The 19,989-nt window shown below is 43.4% G+C and overlaps 1 protein-coding gene across 1 annotated transcript in view; it reads right to left on the bottom strand.

Moving 5' to 3' along the window:
* FREM2 (FRAS1 related extracellular matrix 2) overlaps positions 1 to 8,003 on the bottom strand; it is a 126,252-nt gene extending 118,249 nt beyond the window's left edge. The window contains exon 1 of the mRNA XM_082768624.1: positions 2,816 to 8,003. Within this exon, the coding sequence (XP_082624750.1) occupies positions 2,816 to 7,958 (5,143 nt within the window). The 5' untranslated portion in view covers positions 7,959 to 8,003. The remainder of the gene's footprint in view (positions 1 to 2,815) is intronic.
* Positions 8,004 to 19,989: the final 11,986 nt, after the last annotated feature.

Raw genomic sequence — 19,989 nt, 5'->3', positions numbered from 1 at the left:
TGTGGGCAGATACTGAAACACAATCTCAAGGGTAAACCAAAAAGCTGTTTGCCAAATAATCCCTCTGCCCCCTCCTTCAGTTACAAGCAATCCGATAAACCGCACTGCTGAAGCTGCTTGCACAAGGCATCTTGTTTCATCAGTGTTAATCTCATTCAAATTGGTCGGTCTGCATGTTCCACAAAGATAGACCCCAAACCAAGGGATGGGACGGTGAGGTGGTGGCAGAGCATTAGGATAAACTTGGCACACTATTAAGCATCTCTCAAAACTCAACTGCATATGACCCTAACAGACTGATCTGACTCCAAAATTGGCACAGGTTTTAGTAGGGGTTGGACCAAATGACTTCCAGAGACCCCTTTCAACATATACTGGAAGATTGTAAATATGTTTTACAAGGCCCATCAGGATCCACAAGTAATGAATGTGGAACTATTCAGCAGTTTGAAAAAGATCTCTCCACATGGCAAAATGGGATCACTAAAAAGGGGAAAGATCAAGAACCATAAAGTAACATCAGATTTAATGGTCAGTACAGGAGCATCTCAAAGCCAAAACTAGGTGCATGGATGGCTGCAAAATCTGCACTTATGGAAGGTTCATTATGGGTATGACAGAACTTATTTACTTTTATATACTCTTTCCCTGAATGGTAGGTTATTATTTGTCTATATACAGCATAAGTATGAAATATGCATAAATTCACTATTCCAGATTTGACAGTGCTTTGCACACTAATTACAGAGGGCTACAAGGTGAGGGACAACAGTGTGTTACACAGTGAGTTTTGTGGATGGAGCTTGGTCAATGAAAGACCTCAGCATCTCACATTACTTCTCAAAAGTGCAGCCTTCTAGGTCCAGCCAAGAATTTTTGTCTCCTTGCCACTCACGACCTCTCCCATACCCAAAACAGCTACAGAGAAGAGGGCATCCGAGGAAAAAGGAAAGCAAAAGACAGCGCTCTTTCATCTGTGACTTTCATTCCCAGGTTATTTTGTTACTTCTAGTAACTTCTCTTTCCTTGTCTTCAGCAGATGTATTACCCCTGTGTGAGTTTGATGCTTTCTGACTTTCATGCAGCCTTTCCAGACTGTCAAGTGCTTGGCCCTGCATTCATAAGACATTTCAACAAATTTGCTTCACAAAATACAAACCTTTATAGAAAGCATTTAGAAAGTAGAGAAGAGAGAATACCACAGAAACCCCATACAAATGCTCAGGTATTACTTGCTTATAAGAGTCAAAATAGAAAATTATTAAATACATATTTCTCAAAAAGACTCTTCAACTCAACACAAATTAGAAGATCTTGTGCTAGTACTGTCAGGGAACCTGTGGAATCTTAACACTGTCTGGGGACTCTTATCAGCTCTAAAACCAGTTTTCCTTAAGGTTGCAGGCTTCTCACTCAGCTTGGGCACCCTATCTCTCAATCACTCACTGCCCCCCCCAAAAATGTGCTATGCAGTGGACTGCTTTCAGGGAACACCCATTCAGTAATTCCACATTCTCCACGGTAAGAGAAAACCTATCAAAAATCTGATAATATGTTTATGTGTTCACTTTCTTTCTCTTCTGTCTCTCACTTACTCTGACAATGATGCTCTTAATACTGTTTGTCATTCACTAACAAAGCCTTCTATTTAAGGAGCTGCATTGGTTTCCAAAGCTTAGACATGTTTGGTCCCTCATTACCTCCTGCCCCCACCCACCCTGTTTTTTTTTTTTTGTTTTGTTTTGTTTTGTTTTTATACTAACACAGCAAAACTCAGGGCATACCAGCCATTCAAAAGTTTATCAGGCCTGTTGCAAGGTTCGGTATATCTGAAAAGAGCATCACTTAAAGCCAAGACTGTAACCTGGGATACACACCAGTACGGGCTCTGTAAAACTAAATACTGGCAAATACATCAAGGGTTCATCTCTGCCCTTACCACCTACACAGCCCAGCCTGTCTGAGCCACTTTAAGTCTGATTCTGCATGCAGTTAGGGTGTCTGCACACTCCACAGCTGCAGGAGGCTCCAAAAAACTCATTTTGTTTTTAATTAACAAGTTATTAACTCATTACAAAGTAACATGGAAAATTCTTCAGAGAATAGTTAATGCTCCCCTTTCAATTAAAGTTACTTCATAGCCTTGTGTTAAGGCTTTATTTCAGTACATATGGCACATGTGGTTTTCATCCTATTTATACCACCCAGTATTTTAGTTCTTTGTAAAAAGTAAGTACCACTGACATAATTTTAAAACATTTACATTACCTTTTACTTTGCCACAAACACTTTGTGGTTAAGGTCTGTGTAATTAAAGCAACAAATACACTCATATTATCTCTCCATGTCTGGAAATGATTTTACTTCTACAGTTAAGTGCACTCAGGCTTTATAGCAACTGATACCCTAGTCATGGCATGGCATGACCATTAGTTAATAATAGCTTGGCCACTCCCATAGCATTTTCTAAATAAAACTCTCAAAGAAGGCACTCGGCCTCTAAAGATCTGGAACCAACTCTGTTTTCCAAATTTATATCACTGAATAAGTCTCCTCAATATAAGTAGACTTATTCCAGGTTATTTGGACTGTAAGCTCTCCACAGCAAAGATGCTCTTCTATTCATTGCTTACCCAGTAAACCCGATTTCCTGTTTAAAGGTATCACAGACAAAATAAATAAGCAGAACTAAAAAATAATTAAGACACTATAAAAAAACTTGCTGTCAGAAAGATTCTCCCATCAATTATTACAGAGTTTAACAAGAAGAATCATGTTTCCAGTGAACTAAAGGACACGTAGAGTATTGTAATACCTTGGCTGAATTGGCTGATGCTATGGTTGCCTTTCCCCAGGTGAATCAGGAATCCATGGCGCGGACCCTCTGTGATCCTGATCTTGAGAGTAGCATGTAAACTGTCCCTGTCTTCCACTTTGAGCACCTTGTTGGTAATCAGAAACCCTACATGGCCCGTGGCCAGAGTTCGGAGAGTTTGAGCACCTTTGTTAATTACGATTTGAGGTACACTGTTGTCCACAGCCATTATCCGAATTTTCATGGTCTGAGGTTTCCTGGTTTCAAATACAGTGTTGGGGAAGACATAGAAATCAGTGTGAGTGCCATCTGTAACAGTGAAAGAGAAGCTGTCCTCAACTGATTCTGTGCCATCATGTCTGTAACTGATTAGATTTTCATTTAGATCTTGTTTAGTGAAGGTGGTGACTGGTTTGGAATTATTGAACATGATCTGACCGTGAACCGGTATTTGAGTGATGATAAATTTTAGCAGCGCATCAGGTGTATCTCTGTCTTCTACAGTCAGTTCAAATGGAGTTATCAGTTTGTATTCATTTTCATTCACCACCAGTTTATGGATCGTGACAACAGGTTTCTTATTATCCACATCAGTGATAGAAATTCTGAAAGTACGAAATACAGGGTTGTACCCATCAGTGACTTCAAACTCAAAGCTGTCCATTTTCACCTCATCTTCTGAAGTGTGAATGTAATAGATTTTATTGCCTGCTAATAGGAGCTGAGTAAAAGTGGAGATGGGCACCCCAGGCTGATCTGTGCATTCAAGATGACCACGAACAGGTGCTCTGGTAATAGTGAAAACTAAGTTCTCATCAGGACTATTCAAGTCACTGGTGCTAAGCAAATCGGTCGTAAGGGTTACCTTTCCTCCTTCCTTCAGAGAAACTCCTTTGCTAATTACATCTGGGAAGACAATGTCAATACTACCTATTGTCACATAAAAGTAGCGATCAATGAGAGGATTTATTCCATCTGTCACATCAAATTTGATAAGATCACGAACACCTTCTCGGCCAAAGTGCATATATCGGATTAAGTTTCTATCTACTTCATCTTGGGTGAAGTTCATCCCCAGGGTGATATTTTCAACTCCACCTGAAGGTTTTAGTCTCTGTAAGAGGCCTTGTCCTGGTCCATACCTTATAATATATGTCAAGGTTCTGTCTTCAGAGTCTAGGTCAGTAGCCTTCAATATTCTGTTATGGATAGTTCTAGTTTCCCCTATTTCAATCTCCAAGCCATCATTGATGGCCATTCTAGGTGTCTCATCATCTACAGGAACAACCATGATGAATACTGTTTTCACTACAGTATGTTTACCATCTGTGAGTTTCACCTCAAAACTGTCCTCCTTCGTCTCAGAGTCATCGTGTTCGTAGAGTATGTTGGAGCTCTCTGTTATTTGATCCAAGGTGAAGCTCTCAACTAGGACAGTTCCATTGGCCAGTTGGTTCACGATGTGGCCATGCCTGGGAAGCCTGGTGATCGTGAACGTTAACTCATCAGCAGGGACATCCCCATCAACTGCATTGAGGATAGGGGTATCAATAACCAGGCTCATACCCTCCATCACAACAAACTCTCGCATGAAGATTTCAGGCTCTTCATCATTAATTGGCATAATGACAATGGGGAAGATGTGCCTTTGGGAAAAGCTAATGCCATCAGAACAGCGGAAAGCAAATCTATCTTCAACAGGCTCTACACCCTTATGTATACTTTGGACATAAAAAATATGCTCTTGACGGAGGTCTTTTAACGTAAAAGCACTTATAGCTATACCTGCTCTGGATTTTTCAGATCCTGGGGCTGGAGAGATGTTCTCTACATACCCAGATGTGGGCTGAGCAACAATGGTGCAAAGTATATCATCAGTAGGAGTATCTACATCTTCAGCCTTTAGGTGAGCAGAAGTAATGACGCGTTTGTCACCTTCCACTACCCTGAACTGCTCCCCCACAAAAATCTCTGGGGCTTGATTGTCAACAGGGAGAATGGTCACTAAGACTGAAACTCCTTGAACAACATTGCCCCTGATGCTCCACTCCTCAGACAGGTCAGACAATGTAAGGTTGAAGGTATCTTCTTTGGGCAGAAGGCCTATTTCACCCCCAGTATGAGCATACACCACAGCACCATCTAGCAGATCCCTTTGGGAAAATCTCTCTGCAGGCACCCCTTGGACAAGAATGTTCCCATATTGAGGAGGATCCTCTACAATGAAGGTCAACATTAAGTCATCTGTATCCTCATCAGTGCCTTGAATCACATTAGCAGTGATTTCAGCAGCACCGTTCTCTAGCACATCCAGGTAGGAACCAACAGTGCCTGGGGGCAACCGTAGGGTAGGAACCTCATCATCAACTGGGTGCACATTCATTTTTAACATGATGGGCACAACATGAACCCCATCACTCACATCGAGCCTACATGTATCGCTGTTGGCCTCAGCTCCGCTGTGTACATACACCACCCTCCCTTGCCTGATATCCTCCAAGCCAAAGGCACCTCCCAGGATCAAACTGTACCCAGAAAGCTGCAGCTGGCCGTACCGAGGGGCCTGGGTCAGGATAAATCGGAGATGAGCTAGCTCAGTGTCTGTATCACTGGCATCCAGCTCAGTTGGGCTAAGGACATGGCTGCCTCCCTCAGGCAAAGTAAAGCCAGTGTTAGTGATTTCAGGAGGCTGGTTATCCACAGGCTGCAGGTAGATGGTGAAAGTTCCTTCGGCTGCATTGCCGGCTGCATCTTCCACCTGATACTGAAACTGAATCAAATGAGGAGCCACTCCCAATTCTTCCTGTGGGGGACGGTAGGAGATCTTGTGATGATTGATCTGGGCTTGGGTGAAGTGGGTAACCTCCACGGAGTGATCCTCAGTTAGCACAAGGGATCCAAGGCGGGCTCCGTGCTCATCTGGAGGGTGGTTAGTGTCGGTGTCAGTGGGGGGCTGGGTTACTGTGTAGCGGAGCTCACGGTCTCCTGAATCTTGGTCTGTGTAACACAAGTGCTTCCTCCGCAAGGGGGTCACCTGCTGTTCTGCAACTATTAAGTGCAGGCTGCTGCCGCTGTGCAGCTCTGGGGCTAATCTGTCCACAGGATGCACCCGGATCACAAATGTCTGTGGCCCAGAGCGGTTGGGTGGGTCATTGTCATCTTGGACCCTAAAGACAAACTGGTCCAACACAACCCCAGGGCCAGGTCTATGAGGCCCAAAGTGGTGGTAGTAGAGACGCCCTTCCACAATGTCCTGCTGCAGCCACCCTCTCACTGGCTTTTCATAGATTACGGAGCTCCCCGCTACACCCGACACCCTCCTCCAAGAAAAGCCCTCATCTTCTTCCTCCTCTTCCCAGCCAGGAGGTGGCTGTGCTTGACGGAGGAGGAGCTGGCCAGCAGTGGGGCCAGCCTCCACTGTGAAGAGCAGGATGGCATCCTGCGAGTCAATGTCAGTAGCACTAAGAGCACGGGTGGTAATGGGCACTGTTTCACCCTCAGCTATCGCCAGCCCTGTGTTAGCATTGAGCAGGGGTGGCTGGTCATCAATGGGCACCAGGGTAATGGGGAAAAGGAACTCAACACGGTGGCGGGAGCCACCATCTTCCAGCCGCAGCACCAGGTTGTCACTGAGTGGAGACTCACTGCCGTCATGCTGGTAAATGACCCGGCCCGCTGCCAGCTCAGCCACCGTGAAGTGTTTGCGAGGAGCAGCAGATGCCGGGGTGTCCTCCAGCAGAGTGAGGTGGCCATGCCTCAGCCCTGCCACGACACTCACCCGCACCTGCTCAAGGTCATCCTCATCACTGATCACCAGGTTGGGGCTGGGACCAGGGCCTGAGAGAGGCCGTGACTGCCCCTCATAGAGCACAAGGCCAGTGTTGCGGGTCACCACTGGCGCTAGGGTGTTCATGGGCTTCACCACAATCACGAAGGCGAAGGGCTCTGAGGCCGCACCCTCGGGGTCCAACACCTCCAGCTCGAGCTCAAAGAGACGCTCCCGATGCGAGTCCTCCACGGGCGGCTGGTAGGCGATGCGCAGCTCCCTCACGTCGCGCTGGCTGAAGGAGGAGACAGGCAAGCTCCGGTCATCTGTGCTGACCATGTGCCCTTGGCCGGGACCAAAGGGCGAGGTGATGTTGAAGAGCAACAGGTCCGGGGGTGACTCGGCATCCTCAGCCGCCAGCATGTCAGGCGTGAGGGCGGTGAGGACAAACTGGTCCACCTCCATCATGAGCATAGCCAAGAAGCTGGGTTTGGGAGCCACGTTCTCCGTCCCCGCCCGGATCCGCACCAGCACCTGGAAGTACTCGCGCTTCAGCGGCGCCCCAGCACCCGTTGCCTCCCACAGCTCGGCCACCAGCGGCACCAGGTCACGGTTGGGCGAGCTGCCGGCTGCCGTGTGCCGGTAGCGCAGCCCCAGGCGCAGGAACTCCTCGCAGTCCCACATCGAGGCGGGCAGCGGGCCACCATCCACCGCCTCCCCGCCGGCCACCAAGGCCGAGGGGTAGTTGAGGATCTCTCCGTAGCGGGGCAGCCCGGTCAGCGACGGCAACAAGCCCACCCTGCAGCGCTGCCGCCCCGGCTCGAAGGTGAACTCCAAGCTGCGGGCGTCCAGCGGGTTGCTGGTGCCTCGGAGGCGCTCGACGACCAGGGGCAGGTTGCGGGTGACGATCTCCAGCTGGGTGAAGAGCACCTCCACCTCCAGCACCAGGGGCAGCACCAGGGCGCTGCTGGGCGAGTCGTAGCGCAGCTGCAGGCGGACCCGGTCCCTGGCGGGGCTGCGGCCGCCCAGGTGGGAGTACCGCACCTCGCGGGGACCGAAGTCGCAGGGGAAGCGCCGGGGGCTCAGCCGGCCGGGGCGCTGCCACAGCGGGTCCTCGTCCAGCACGGCCAGGTGGCAGCGGTCGCCCGGCTGCACCCGCAGCACCAGGTCGCGGCCGGGGTCCAGCCAGGCGGAGCGCCCCAGGGGCACCCGCAGACCGCGGTTGGCCACCACCACCACGCCAGGGGACGGCTCCGACATCCAGGGCGAGGGGACCGCGGCGCTGCCTGGCGGTGGCTCCGCAGCCCCGAGCCAGGCGCAGCCGACCAGCAGCAGCAGCAGCAGAAGCAGCAGCAGCAAGCCGGACAGAGCCCGCATGGTCCCTGCCGGCGGAGGGAGGCGGCGGCACCCCCCGGCAGCAGCCTCCGCGATGCGCCCCGCTCGGCTCCGCACCGCGCTCTGAGCCCGGCGCGCCCCGCTCCGCGGGGGACCCCCGCCAGCCGCCTCGGCCCCCGCCCCCTGCCTCGGGACAGCCAATAGGAACCCGCGGGGGGCGAGGCGGGCTGTCGCGATTGGGCAGGAATGGGTGCCAATCTCGCAAGCCGCGGCGGGGACAGCCCCCCCCCCCCCCAAAAAAAAAAACCTTGAGTAGGCGGCGGGGTTTCCCTCCCCCTCCCCTCAGGTGAGCGCCGCCCCAGAGCCAAGGGAAAGGGGGACGGGATCCGAAGAAGGTGCCCGAGGAAATTCGGGGCGACCCCGGCCTTCCTTCGCCTCAGCTACACCCCGGCTCAATGTCCCTGGGGCGCACCGCCTCGGTTCGCCCCCGCTGTCACTCCTCCGAGGCGACCGGGCGCTGCAAAGGGGGGAATAAAAGTATTTCTGCCCTCTTGTGTCTGCTGTTAAAAGCGTATTAAAAAGGAGCTGAGCTCGAAGAAGTTTCTGCCTTCTCAAATTCCTGATGGCAGGCTACGAGTTTTTATTATTCATCTTCTCTCACTGAAAACCTGAATTTAGAAATTCAGATGTAGGCAGGGTCGGTCACATCTACATCTAAATGTCGATTCCAGCAGGTAATTCAGCTTGGTTTGGGGCAAGGAGATAGCAGTGGAAATCTGTCCTGCAACACTGGAATTACGGCAATTTGTGAGATATTTCTGTATTTTGACATACGTGCAGAAACCTAATTTGTTCAACAAGCCTATACTGAAGCATGGACTGCTTGGGATGCTGCTGCAGAAAATAGTAATTTGTTAGCCAGTAACTTTAAGCAACAGTAACTCCATTCCCTACTCTTAGGATGAACCTGGATTTCAGCAGGTTAATGTCTCCTTTCCAAGCCTCAAATTAATATAATTCAATAGAAAAAAAATGGGTCTCAGGATCAAAGATCTTTCATAATTTCACAGCCATGTTCTGTCCTTGTAATAGATGACAGTGCTCGGGATGGAGAGATTGGAATTGCCCAGATGTAATGATCAAGTCTGGGTGGTCTGTTTTAAAACAAACAAGCACACACGTACACAAACAAAACAGCACAGTGACTGGAGAGGACTGGTGTGATCTAAAGGAGTGTCTGTTTTCAACAACAAGAATATGTTAACTTTTTAAAGGAGTGTGTACTATCTTTATTTCATGACAAATTTAGACTGTCACAGAATCACAGAATTGTAGGGGTTAGAAGGGACCACAAGAGATCATTTTCTTCAACCCCCCTGCTAAAGCAGGTTAAAATGTTAACATTAAGTTATCTATGATAACATTATATTATCCAGAACCAATATCCAGTAGGAATCTTATTTATTGATTTCAAGGGAGAAAGACTTTCTTTCTTTTCAAAATAAGCTTCCTTTTGCAGACTTTGAAACTCTATGTGTATGTGTATATACGTGCATGTGTGTGTATGTATTGAATTAGAAAGTGAAAAGGGCAAGAAATTAGTGTCCTGCTTTTTTATTTGTCCTATCAGAAGAAAAAAACATGTGATGAGAAGTGCACTTTGCAGGTTTTCAATTCTATTCTGCTTTTCTCTACTTTGCTGTGCTCTACTTTACTGTACGCTACCAGAATTTCGGTGGATACAGGTTCAAGTTCTTTGATCTCTATTAACTCCATCATCAACAAGTAAATCTCTGAGTACCAAAAGCAGAAGTTGCCTTTATTTTTAGTGGTAGCTGTCTTGTCAAACAAATCAAAGAGCTCTTGCTTCACAGTCCAACTAAAAAGTGCTAGATACGTTTTTATTGTTATTATTATTATTATTATTAATATTATTATTCAAATCACAACATGAAATTAAAAGTGCTCTGAATCAGGGAGTTGATAAGAATTTTGAAGGGATTGTCCTTGGCTTGCTAACTGGTTGTCTTGTGCCAACACTTGTGTTCAAATCATACTTGGAAGAAATTAATCTTGGCTAAATTCTGATCTAATTATGCAGCTGTAAATCCAAAGTGGTTTCCTACCAGTTGTCACTGAAGTCGGTGTAACAAATCAGAATTAGGTCCAATAACAAGACCATCAATCTTTTAAAATATATTTCTGGTGAATACAGTGACTGGTATTTGGCCTGGGAAAAAAAAGAGTCAGCATACCCTTTCAGAATGCTTGCAGCTCTACTGCACAACTATGCTGTATTTCTGAGTGTACACAGAAACAGAAAGCTTTAAGACAAAGAAGACCTGTTATTTTAACAGAATATTAATCATAAAGTGTGCTTACAGAAATCTAGTCATGAACATTTCTTTTTAAATAAATTACCTGTAGAATTTCAGCAAGATAAATCAGTGAGTACTCTATTATACAAGATATATGCTTTCTATAAAACAAATGCAAATCAATTCCTATTTTAAATGCAACCCTTCCTGAAGGCAACTGGCTTCTGGTTTTGACGCTGAATCATAAATTTATACTTATTGAAACTGACAACTCCTGTGTTCCCATGTAAGAGAAACAGTGTTCACTGTCTACATAAAATTTATCGTTATCAAAGCCTGCCCTCTGTTGATATGATACAATCTTAACATCTTAACTGTGGCCAAGTCTGATTTTCATTATTAAAGTACTTTCATGAGGGTTTGGTTCTTTGTTATAGAATTAATTCTAGACATGCTCTTAAAATAAATAATTCAAAAAAATGTTGGTGACAATTCTGGGAAAAGGGGACTAAATGGGACTAAATTTAACATCCAAATGTCTTTTTTTTTTTTTTTTTTAAACTGTTTCCAAGTAGATAGCATCAGTGTTTCATAACCTACAAGTACAAAAAGATTTATTATCTCTCAAACACTGTATATAAACTATGTAGCCAAGGAAACTGGGAGAGTGAGGGAAGAGGATAGAAACAGCAAATGAGATTTATAGGAGCATTTAGGCACATAGTTATGGTTATAAGTAATTTTAGCATTACAATTAAACTCTGAAAGGCCACTCCTTGTACTCCTGTCTTGTTTCTCTTCTCTGAGAAGCTGCATGAACTCATGCTTACTTGCTTCATTAGTAAAAGCTAGGTATAAAGGAGCTTACAGTACCTACTGTGGCACAGAAAAAAAATTCATCATCCACAGCTTGGCAGGTGATTTGGTGTACAAAGACCTGAGACCAATCAATGCTATATAAATAGTCTGCTATAACAAAGTGAAAAACTGAAAATGTTGTATCACCTAGATGAGGGAACACCTCAGTTCCTTATGTATAGCTGTACTTAACCACAGCCTTTTGGTTGCTTCCATACTCCTTCTTCTTTTCTTATTTCAATAATAAATTATGATGTATGTGGCTGCTTAGTATATCGTTGGGTATAGTCCTCTGTCTGGATATGTGCAAGAGTATTGCTAAGCCCTGATGTTCACTCATCCTTTTTCTGCCAGGTATCTGAGTCAGATTGTTGACTCAAGAGTCTTCTCTCCTCCTTCTGACATTTCTTCTTTACTATCACTTTTTGTAAATATGGCATTGTCTTGAACCTGTTGTCCATTTCTTTCACAACTTCTGCTGCAATCCAAGTAGATGTTCCTGAAAGGTCTAACATCACTAAATCTTGCATCCAGAGCTTTATTTCTCTCTGCCACAAGTAATTTTTTCCCCAATAGTGTGAAGAAACTTCAGTGTCTTCTATTTGGATTAGCTTTCATTCCTTATCTAGTGAAACTCTTTTCCAGTCAGTTCTCAGAATTGTATTCTGTTGATGCTGGGATGAGTATAATGCTGGTTGTTACATCTTCATGTATATACCAGCCTACAGTTACTTAAAAACCACATCCAAAATCACCCTCCATGTTTCTGAAGCTCTTTGTAGGCTTTTGTACCTGATGATGTTTCTCTCACTGTGGCCCCAGTAATTGTTTTCACCTGCCTCGCACTGGCTTTTTGCCCACACTTGATGTCCCCAGCTCTATTTTTACTTCAACCTTGGCTCTTTGAAAACCTACTTTTCAAGTCAACCTCCTTCAAGCTCTTTCCCACTTCAGATCTCCTCAGAAGCAATAAGTTTTCCTTTACATTATTTCTCCTCTGCCTTTTGATCACTCTTTTTGTTTCAAAGCCAAAATACAACTTCTTGATCTCCTATTAACAATAAGAAAAGACTTGGTAATTTGCTAAAGTAAATAAGTAGTTCCGTTGAGCTTTCTTACCTACAGTTTACATCTTGTGTTTGGACTCTTTGAAGTTTTTTTTACTGTGGTTATGAAACTTATAGCATTACTTTTAAATGTGCACTTATATGCATATTCTTTGATGTATAATGAATACAACAGTAAAGATACAGTAGGCAACAAAACTTAATAAATAAATAAATAAATATTTAGAGACCTAGACTTTTTGAGTCCTGTGTCAGATTTCCTCTGGACAAAATCGATGAGTAGTTGGAAATGTTCTTGGTAGGAACTGCTTAAATGCTGTCACCAATGATAAATTCATCTCAGCATGTAATCTGGACTGGGTAGTAGTAGTATCGGCATGCATATGTATTGTGCTATATTTGTGCCAGTTACAGACATTACTGAAATCAGTGAATAAACAAGGCATTACGTGTAAGACACATATTACTTACAGGTAAATACACAATACCTGGTGGAACAGTAGGGAAACAGTCCATTTAATGGATACAAGATCATATCCAAGCTAAGTAACTTAACACTTTCTGTCTCACAAATGTCCTACAAATACTTATTTTCTTGTTAGGATACATGCAGCATTGTGATTTAAATGTCACACTAATCATAAAAGAAGTGTTAATGAAATAAAAAAAAATAAATCCTCTGATGTCTTATCACTTGTCTTAAATTCATAATGAACAAACCCTTATAAAATTTTGTTTTATTAGATGTTTGGTTGTCAAAAAATATTGAAACATGTTTATTGCTGAAAAAGGATTGTTTGCAGCTAAAGCATAACTAATTTTTTCTTCACTTCTACCTATCAGATGCTATGAAAAATAAGCTTTAGATAGGTCAGAAATTCACAATTTGGGGTCAGCCTCAGCACGTTCAAACACTGACTCTGCATTAGCTTTCACACAGTTTAAATCACAGTCTTCACTCTTAAACTGGTATAGAGACTTCTTTTCTTCTAAGGGATATTTGGTGGTGGTATTCTTCTACTTTTAAATCGGTAAATATATGCCCATTGTTATAAAATTACTTGATCAGTGCTGGAATTAAGTTTATTCTCAACTGAACAGAAAGTGTGAGGGAATTAAATGCTAATTTTCATGGAAGGGCTAATTATAAGTCCACCTTAGGTGGACTGCAAACTGAAGAAGTAAGAATTCAAATTAATTTAATTCTAGAACAGATCTTAAAGGTGGCAGAGAGTAGTCCACTGACTACAGTTTAGCATCTTTGACTGGTAGTGGGGAGTTTTGGCTGTTTTTATTTAGGTGTTACCTCCTTAAATAAGCAGAGGAAGACTTGTATATAATAGTAACATATTTGAACAGCTTTAATAGAAAATTACTGGAAAAAAATAGAAAAGCCTGTGACGACATAACCCTGTCTTATCTCCTGGCCTGTCATAGAAACAGCAAATTGAGAATACTTGCCCAAACTTAACTTTCTTATGATAGAAATCAATTAGAGAGAAAAGTTGGCCTGTTCCCCTAGAATGAAGCCATGCATCCTGAAATTTCATTCAGAGGGTGGTCTTCTTCCAGCGTGAGTTACAGTTGTTAATGACTTTCTGAATGTGTTTCATGTTTAGATGAATGATCAGTGTTGGGGAGAGATTGTATTGCACTAAGTATGTACGTTGTCTTAAAGTAGCTCATTCAAACAGCCCATCCATTTTTTCTAGAGGACAAATCTCAGCAACTGAGAGGCTTTAACAGCATGAGCATGTTCTTCTCAAAACAACTGCAGCAATATCTAGATGTATAGTACTATCTTTCTGTTCTGTTTTGGATGGCAGCTGGTCAAGCCATCCAAAGAAGGAAGTAGTTTGTCAGTGGGTGAGTAAGTTGAATTGTTGATAATAACGCAGTAATTCTGCAGCTGACACAGAATTACGTTTAGTTCAAATATTTAGAATTATTTGAATTTATCTGAGACAAGATGTTGATTTTCTATCAACTAAATATTTTTTGCACACACCCATACTATAAACATAACATACTATGCATTTTATATGGTATACAGTCATGTTCCATGACAAAGATTGTTAAACTAGGTCCAGAACTTCAGACAAACAAGCTGTCAGGTATCCCCAAATTGACTGCTTTTAATGATTCACACACTGTGGCATGTGTCAAAAAATGAAACAAATTCTTCTGAAGGATGATCCTGCTGTCTCTATGTTGACCTCAGATAACTATTAAAATTGCATATCAAAGTCTGAAGAAACTGTTGCTTTAAGTGCTTATGATACGCTTCACTGTAATTTTCTCTCTCTTGCTTTATATTAGAAATTTTACCTAATCTCTGTAGCTTCAGTTGTCATAACAAAACCATCCCACACAGGCAGTTTCATTGTATTGTAATTCAAACAGCATGGCTGCCAAATACACACACATTTTTTCTGTGAGTATAAACTACTGGCCTTTATGTTAGACAGCCACGGGCTGGAAAGGGAATGAGAACTGAGTCTTAAGACTGAAAAGAGGACAAGAACCCCTCTAATTCCATAGCCAGGTAGTGATGTCAACCACTTACTATGTTTCCTTTCTCCACAGTGACTTTCCTAAATCAGCCATCATTAACTTTACTCATATTACCAGAGTTTTAAATCTCTGATAACTTGGATAAGCATTATCATACCTAATTCAGTAAGTCTAGGAGTTAAGCACTGAGTCCAATCCACATGGATTGGACTACAGCAGGTTGGTCCTGGCCAACCTGCTGTAGGTGGCCCTGCTTGAGCAGGGAGGGTGGACCAGTGGGCTTCCAGAGGTTCCTGCCAGCCTCAGCCGCTCAGTGATTCTGTGATTAAGCACAAAACGGGTGAATACAGAGGGGTCTTAACTTTTTGAATCTGATACTGAGACTTCCACTCAAAGTTCATACTGTGTTCAAGGAGTTCTGCCAAGATAAGAACACAAGCAGCTTAAAATATTGCAGATGAAGATTTTATTAATGTGCAAGTCATATGGATGTAGGTATCTGTTTCGCTTGTCTACCTATTACAATTATTCATTTGTAATGTTTCAAGTTGAACTCCAGGCACTTTTGTAAATTTGTTTCAAACCAGTTCTCCAGACTTGTAGTCACATTCAAATAAGTCATCAATTAATGTCAACATACACCACAGAATAGGAGCTATTCTTAAGCAACAGCTATAAAACCTCTGGATCAAATTTATTGTACTTTACAAGTTATGCACAAGGTATTAATCACTGACAAAACCCAACAGTTAACAAGTAATAATTTCAGGTTACAGCTTATTTTAGAGGGAAGATTTGTGAAGGCACAAGCATCTCTGAGAAAAAGGTGCACCATGGAGTTAGGACACGAAAAGTTTGGCAAAGCAGTTTCAGATTTCCCATCACAACATGTATTAGTAGAGGGACAGAATATGACTACCAAAGCTGAAAGACCCTTTGGTCCATCCCCTCTTTTAACCTAAGTTTTGGAATAAGGTGAGTTAATGGCATTTCACTAAAAAGACAGTTTTTCAAAAATATATTCAATGAATTTATGTGATACCACTGTTCTGTGTCACAAAATTCAGACCATTTATTTTGTGCCTCTGATTTAGTCCTTGTGCCTCACTTCCTCCACTGACAGTATGTTAAACCTGGGTGTATCAGACCCGGTAGGAGGAGATTTGAATCACTTCTCTCGTGATATTAGAAATAAAGAAATTTCAACAATGTCATGCCATAGAGTGACTCCTCCTATAATCAATGAAAGGAGGTGGGAGTTAGATTCATCTCCTTCTTTGAAACATGTTTGATAAGTGCTCATCTTCTTCCATCCCTCCTATGCGGAAGTTTAAATTCTTGGCTTAGACTCAGTATTTAACTCCTAGACTTAAAAAATAAGGTGTGATAAACACCACTCCAGGTTATCAGAGATTTAAAACCTTAAACCTATTGACTCTAGAGCTTCTATTTTTATTTTTTGTCATTATTCTTAGAGTTCCTTCCACAAGTTCTGCCATTTCATGTATGCACATATTCCTGAAAAAGCTGAATCTCTTTTTAAGCACCCTCAGTCTTACATGTGTGGCAGCTCTCATCAGTGCTGATACTAAATGGAATCCAAAGCCCAGGTGTTGCAGCATACTCCACAGTTGGTGATGTGACCCTTGAGATTTCTGAGTGGCTTGTGTACCCGCAAGTAAAAATAGTTAATTATCAGTTTCAAAACATTGCCTACCATTGGGATGTCCCTGTATTATGTGACGTGGAAAAGCCAAATTCATGACCCAAGTCCATTGAAATTAAATTGAATATGGATGGCCGAAGAGGCTCTATAGAAAGCAAACAGTATTTGGCAGTGAGTGTCTCTTTCTGGATCCACTTAATGACAGAATTCACAATGCATGCATCTACCTTTCCCATTCTTAAAAGAAGTTGGCTATAAAACTTCATTTCTTTAAAAAACAAAAGAACTATTGCCATTAACAGCTCCATTAGCAAACATGCACTTAACAAATGAGGGAGGGGGCAGAGGCCACCAGTACCTGAACCACTATAAAGATTAGTATTGCTACAACACCTAAATTTGTGGTTAAGCAGGTAAATCAAGATCTCCACCAGGTACTACACAACAGGGCCTAGAGAGATCTTGCCAATTGCCTTATATAGTTAAATAAGTATTTGCAGCCAGATAACCTCCATGTTTGCAGTATACGTGGTATTTCCAATAGTATATTTCAGGGAAGTAAAATTGGCAGCTTTATCTGAAAGAATCTCAGCTCAAAGGAGATGTATACGTGGTTGATGCACATGCTTGATTCATAGCACACGGATTTTTGAGCTGCTTTGCTATCAGGGCTTCTACAGTCACTAAATTTCTATAAACAATGTTGGGCCCCTTAAAAAGGGTGGCTGCTTGAAAGAGCCTGTGATTATCCTGTACCCAGACAAGCACCTTTGTATCTTTGCAGCATTTCCAAACACGGCAGATTTTCCCACTACTGTTTAAACCTTTGGTATTCTGTATGTATTCTTATGCCCTAGTAAACAACATTTTATTTTGTTTTATTTTATTTTGGTCAGTTCACATTACATTAAATCCCATACTGAAGGTCCAAATGAACAGCAAAGACATCATATGTATCCACAGGAGAATTCTCCTGCCTTAATATCTTTCATCTACAAGATCATTGGAATCCAAACAAAATCTTTACAAAGTAAGTCACTGTTTCTGCAAGCAGTGTTCCAGGCCATTATTTTATAAGATAAACTTAATCTCTTTAATGTGTTTCTTATCATTACATGTTTTAGTTTAGGCTTGCTTTTTTCCCCCTTACTATGTATTGGTAAGAGGCCAGTAATGATCACAACACGGTGTTTTCCTGAGTGGTCAATCTTAGTTGAGAACACATTTAAATGTACCAGAAATTTTGTAAAAGTTAAATTTATTCTCTTACTTGAACACCTCATTTTTCTTAAATCTGTAGCTGTCGGAGGTACAGAATTTGCTCATATATCTGTTTTTCCATGAACACATTAGGACTTCTTAGCTTCAGCTGTGAAATTTTAAGCTGAGAATAATACCTGCTTGCTTTGTTCTCCAGTCTGAAGTCAGCGAGTCCAGAATGTTGTCCAGTGTGACTTCATTGTTGCTACTGTTTTTACATGAAGGTGCCAGGAACAGATAATCAGTGATATACCATAAAGGTCATAAGTCTTTTTTATCTGTTTTAAGGAAGAAGTGATAAGGTTAATATGTAGGAGTAGAGCCCCCAGTGAGGAGCCACAAGAGGTGGATTTTATGCTTTTAGCAGTCAAATGGGATTTAAGCTGTTTCTCCCTTTTATCTGAACTGCCAGGTTACAGAACAGTTTGGGGACACCTTCTGTCCTTCCCAGTAAAGCTAGACTAGCAAAGGGCCTTCTATGCAAGATTAAAAGCTCAAAAGGAGGAATCCATTATCTTCCAATCTAATGACTGGAGACTCAGCTGCCTTGATCTCAGCCCTGCAAATTAGACAAGTTATGGGAAGGAGAAAGGAAATACTCCAAGGAGCTTTTATTACTGTCCACAAAAATATCAAACCATTTCAAATAAGTAAACTCCCACAGGGTAGGCCTGAATGGAAACATCTCATTACACCTAGCTTCTAATAACTACAGTAAAGATACTTCTGTGCCCATCACTCCAGGCTCCTGTTTTGATCATTGGAAAGAGAAGAAAGACCTACCCTAGATATCTACTTTATAATAAAATGAATGATGCTCTGGAAACCTCTCTATCTCCATTTACTACAAGAAAAGACTGGGTGAGTAGGGCAGATGAACCATAGGGATGAAATTAGGCAGAAACGCCTAAAAGATTATTCTTTCCACCCTAACTTTGAGGAGTTTTTTCCACTCCACTTTGAGGAGTTGTGGACTCAGATGAGGGTGAAAAGGTTTTGCAGAGAGACCTGGACAGATTGGAGAGCTGGGCAGTCACCAACCGCATGAAGTTTAACAAGAGCAAGTGCTGGGTCCTGCACCTGGGACGGGGCAACCCCTGCTATATGTACAGACTGGGTGACGAGAAGCTGGAGAGCAGCTGCGCAGAGAGGGATCTGGGGGTTGTGGTTGACAACAAGTTGAATATGAGCCAGCAGTGTGCCCTGGCAGCCAGGAGGGTCAACCGTATCCTGGGGTGCATCAAGCACAGCATTGCTAGTTGGTTGAGGGAGGCAATTGTCCGCTCTGCGCTGGTGTGGCCTCACCTCGAGTACTGTGTGCAGTTCTGGGCCCCACACTACAAGGACATTAAACTGTTGGAGAGTGTCCAGAAGAGGGCGATGAAGATACTGAAGGGCCTAGAGGGGAAGACATATGAGGAGTGGCTGAGGGCACTGGGCCTGTTCAGCCTGGAGAAGAAGAGGCTGAGGGGAGACCTCGTCGCGGTCTACAATTTCCTCGTGAGAGGGAGTGGAGAGGTAGGTGATCTATTTTCTGTAAACACCAGTGATCGGACCTGCAGGAACAGTGTTAAGCTGAGGCAGGGGAAGTTTAGTTTAGGCTGGACATCAGGAAGAGGTTCTTCACCAAAAGGGTGGTTGAACACTGGAACAGGCTCCCCAGTGAAGTAGTCACTGCACCAAGCCTGTCTGAATTTAAAAAGCGATTAGACTGTGCACTTAGTCACATGGGCTAAACTTTTGGGCAGACCTGTGCGGTGCCAGGAATTGGACTTGATGATCCTTATGGGTCCCTTCCAACTCGGGATATTCTATGATTCTATGATACCACCTGATGAAACTAATCAAGTATAAGTAAGTCTGTGGGGCCTGATGACATGCATCCCTGGATCGTGAAGGAATTGGCTGATGTAGTTGCCATACCTCTCTCCATCCTATTTGAAAAGTCCTGGCAGTCAGGCAAAGCTCCTGGTAACTGGGAAAAAGGAAACACTGCTCCCACTTTTAATAAGGGTAGGAAGGAGTACCCAGGGAACTACAGACCGGTGAGCCTCACCTCTGTGCCTGGAAAGATCATGGAATGGATCCTCCTGGAAGCATTGTCAAGGCACGTGCAAGACAAAGAGCTGATTGGAGACAGGTAGCATGGCTTCATCAAGGGTAAATCATGCCTGACTAATCTGGTGGCTTTCTCTGATGGAGTGACTGCATCAGTTGACAAAGGAAGACTGACCGATGTCATCTCTCTGGACTTCTGCAAGGCCTCTGGACTTCTGCCCTCGCTCTGCGTGGGCAGCTGCCAGGGTGTGCCAGGGGCTGCTGCAGGGCAGCTCACAGCAGCACTTCTAGGGGGGACATGGAGGGAAATGGCAGAAATGGCCCAAGTAACT

Source organism: Aythya marila (genome assembly GCF_965140915.1).
Source record: "Aythya marila genome assembly, chromosome: 1".
Taxonomy (NCBI): domain Eukaryota; kingdom Metazoa; phylum Chordata; class Aves; order Anseriformes; family Anatidae; genus Aythya; species Aythya marila.
Note: the sequence above shows the minus strand (reverse complement) of the source record. Positions and strands in the feature narration are given on the sequence as shown.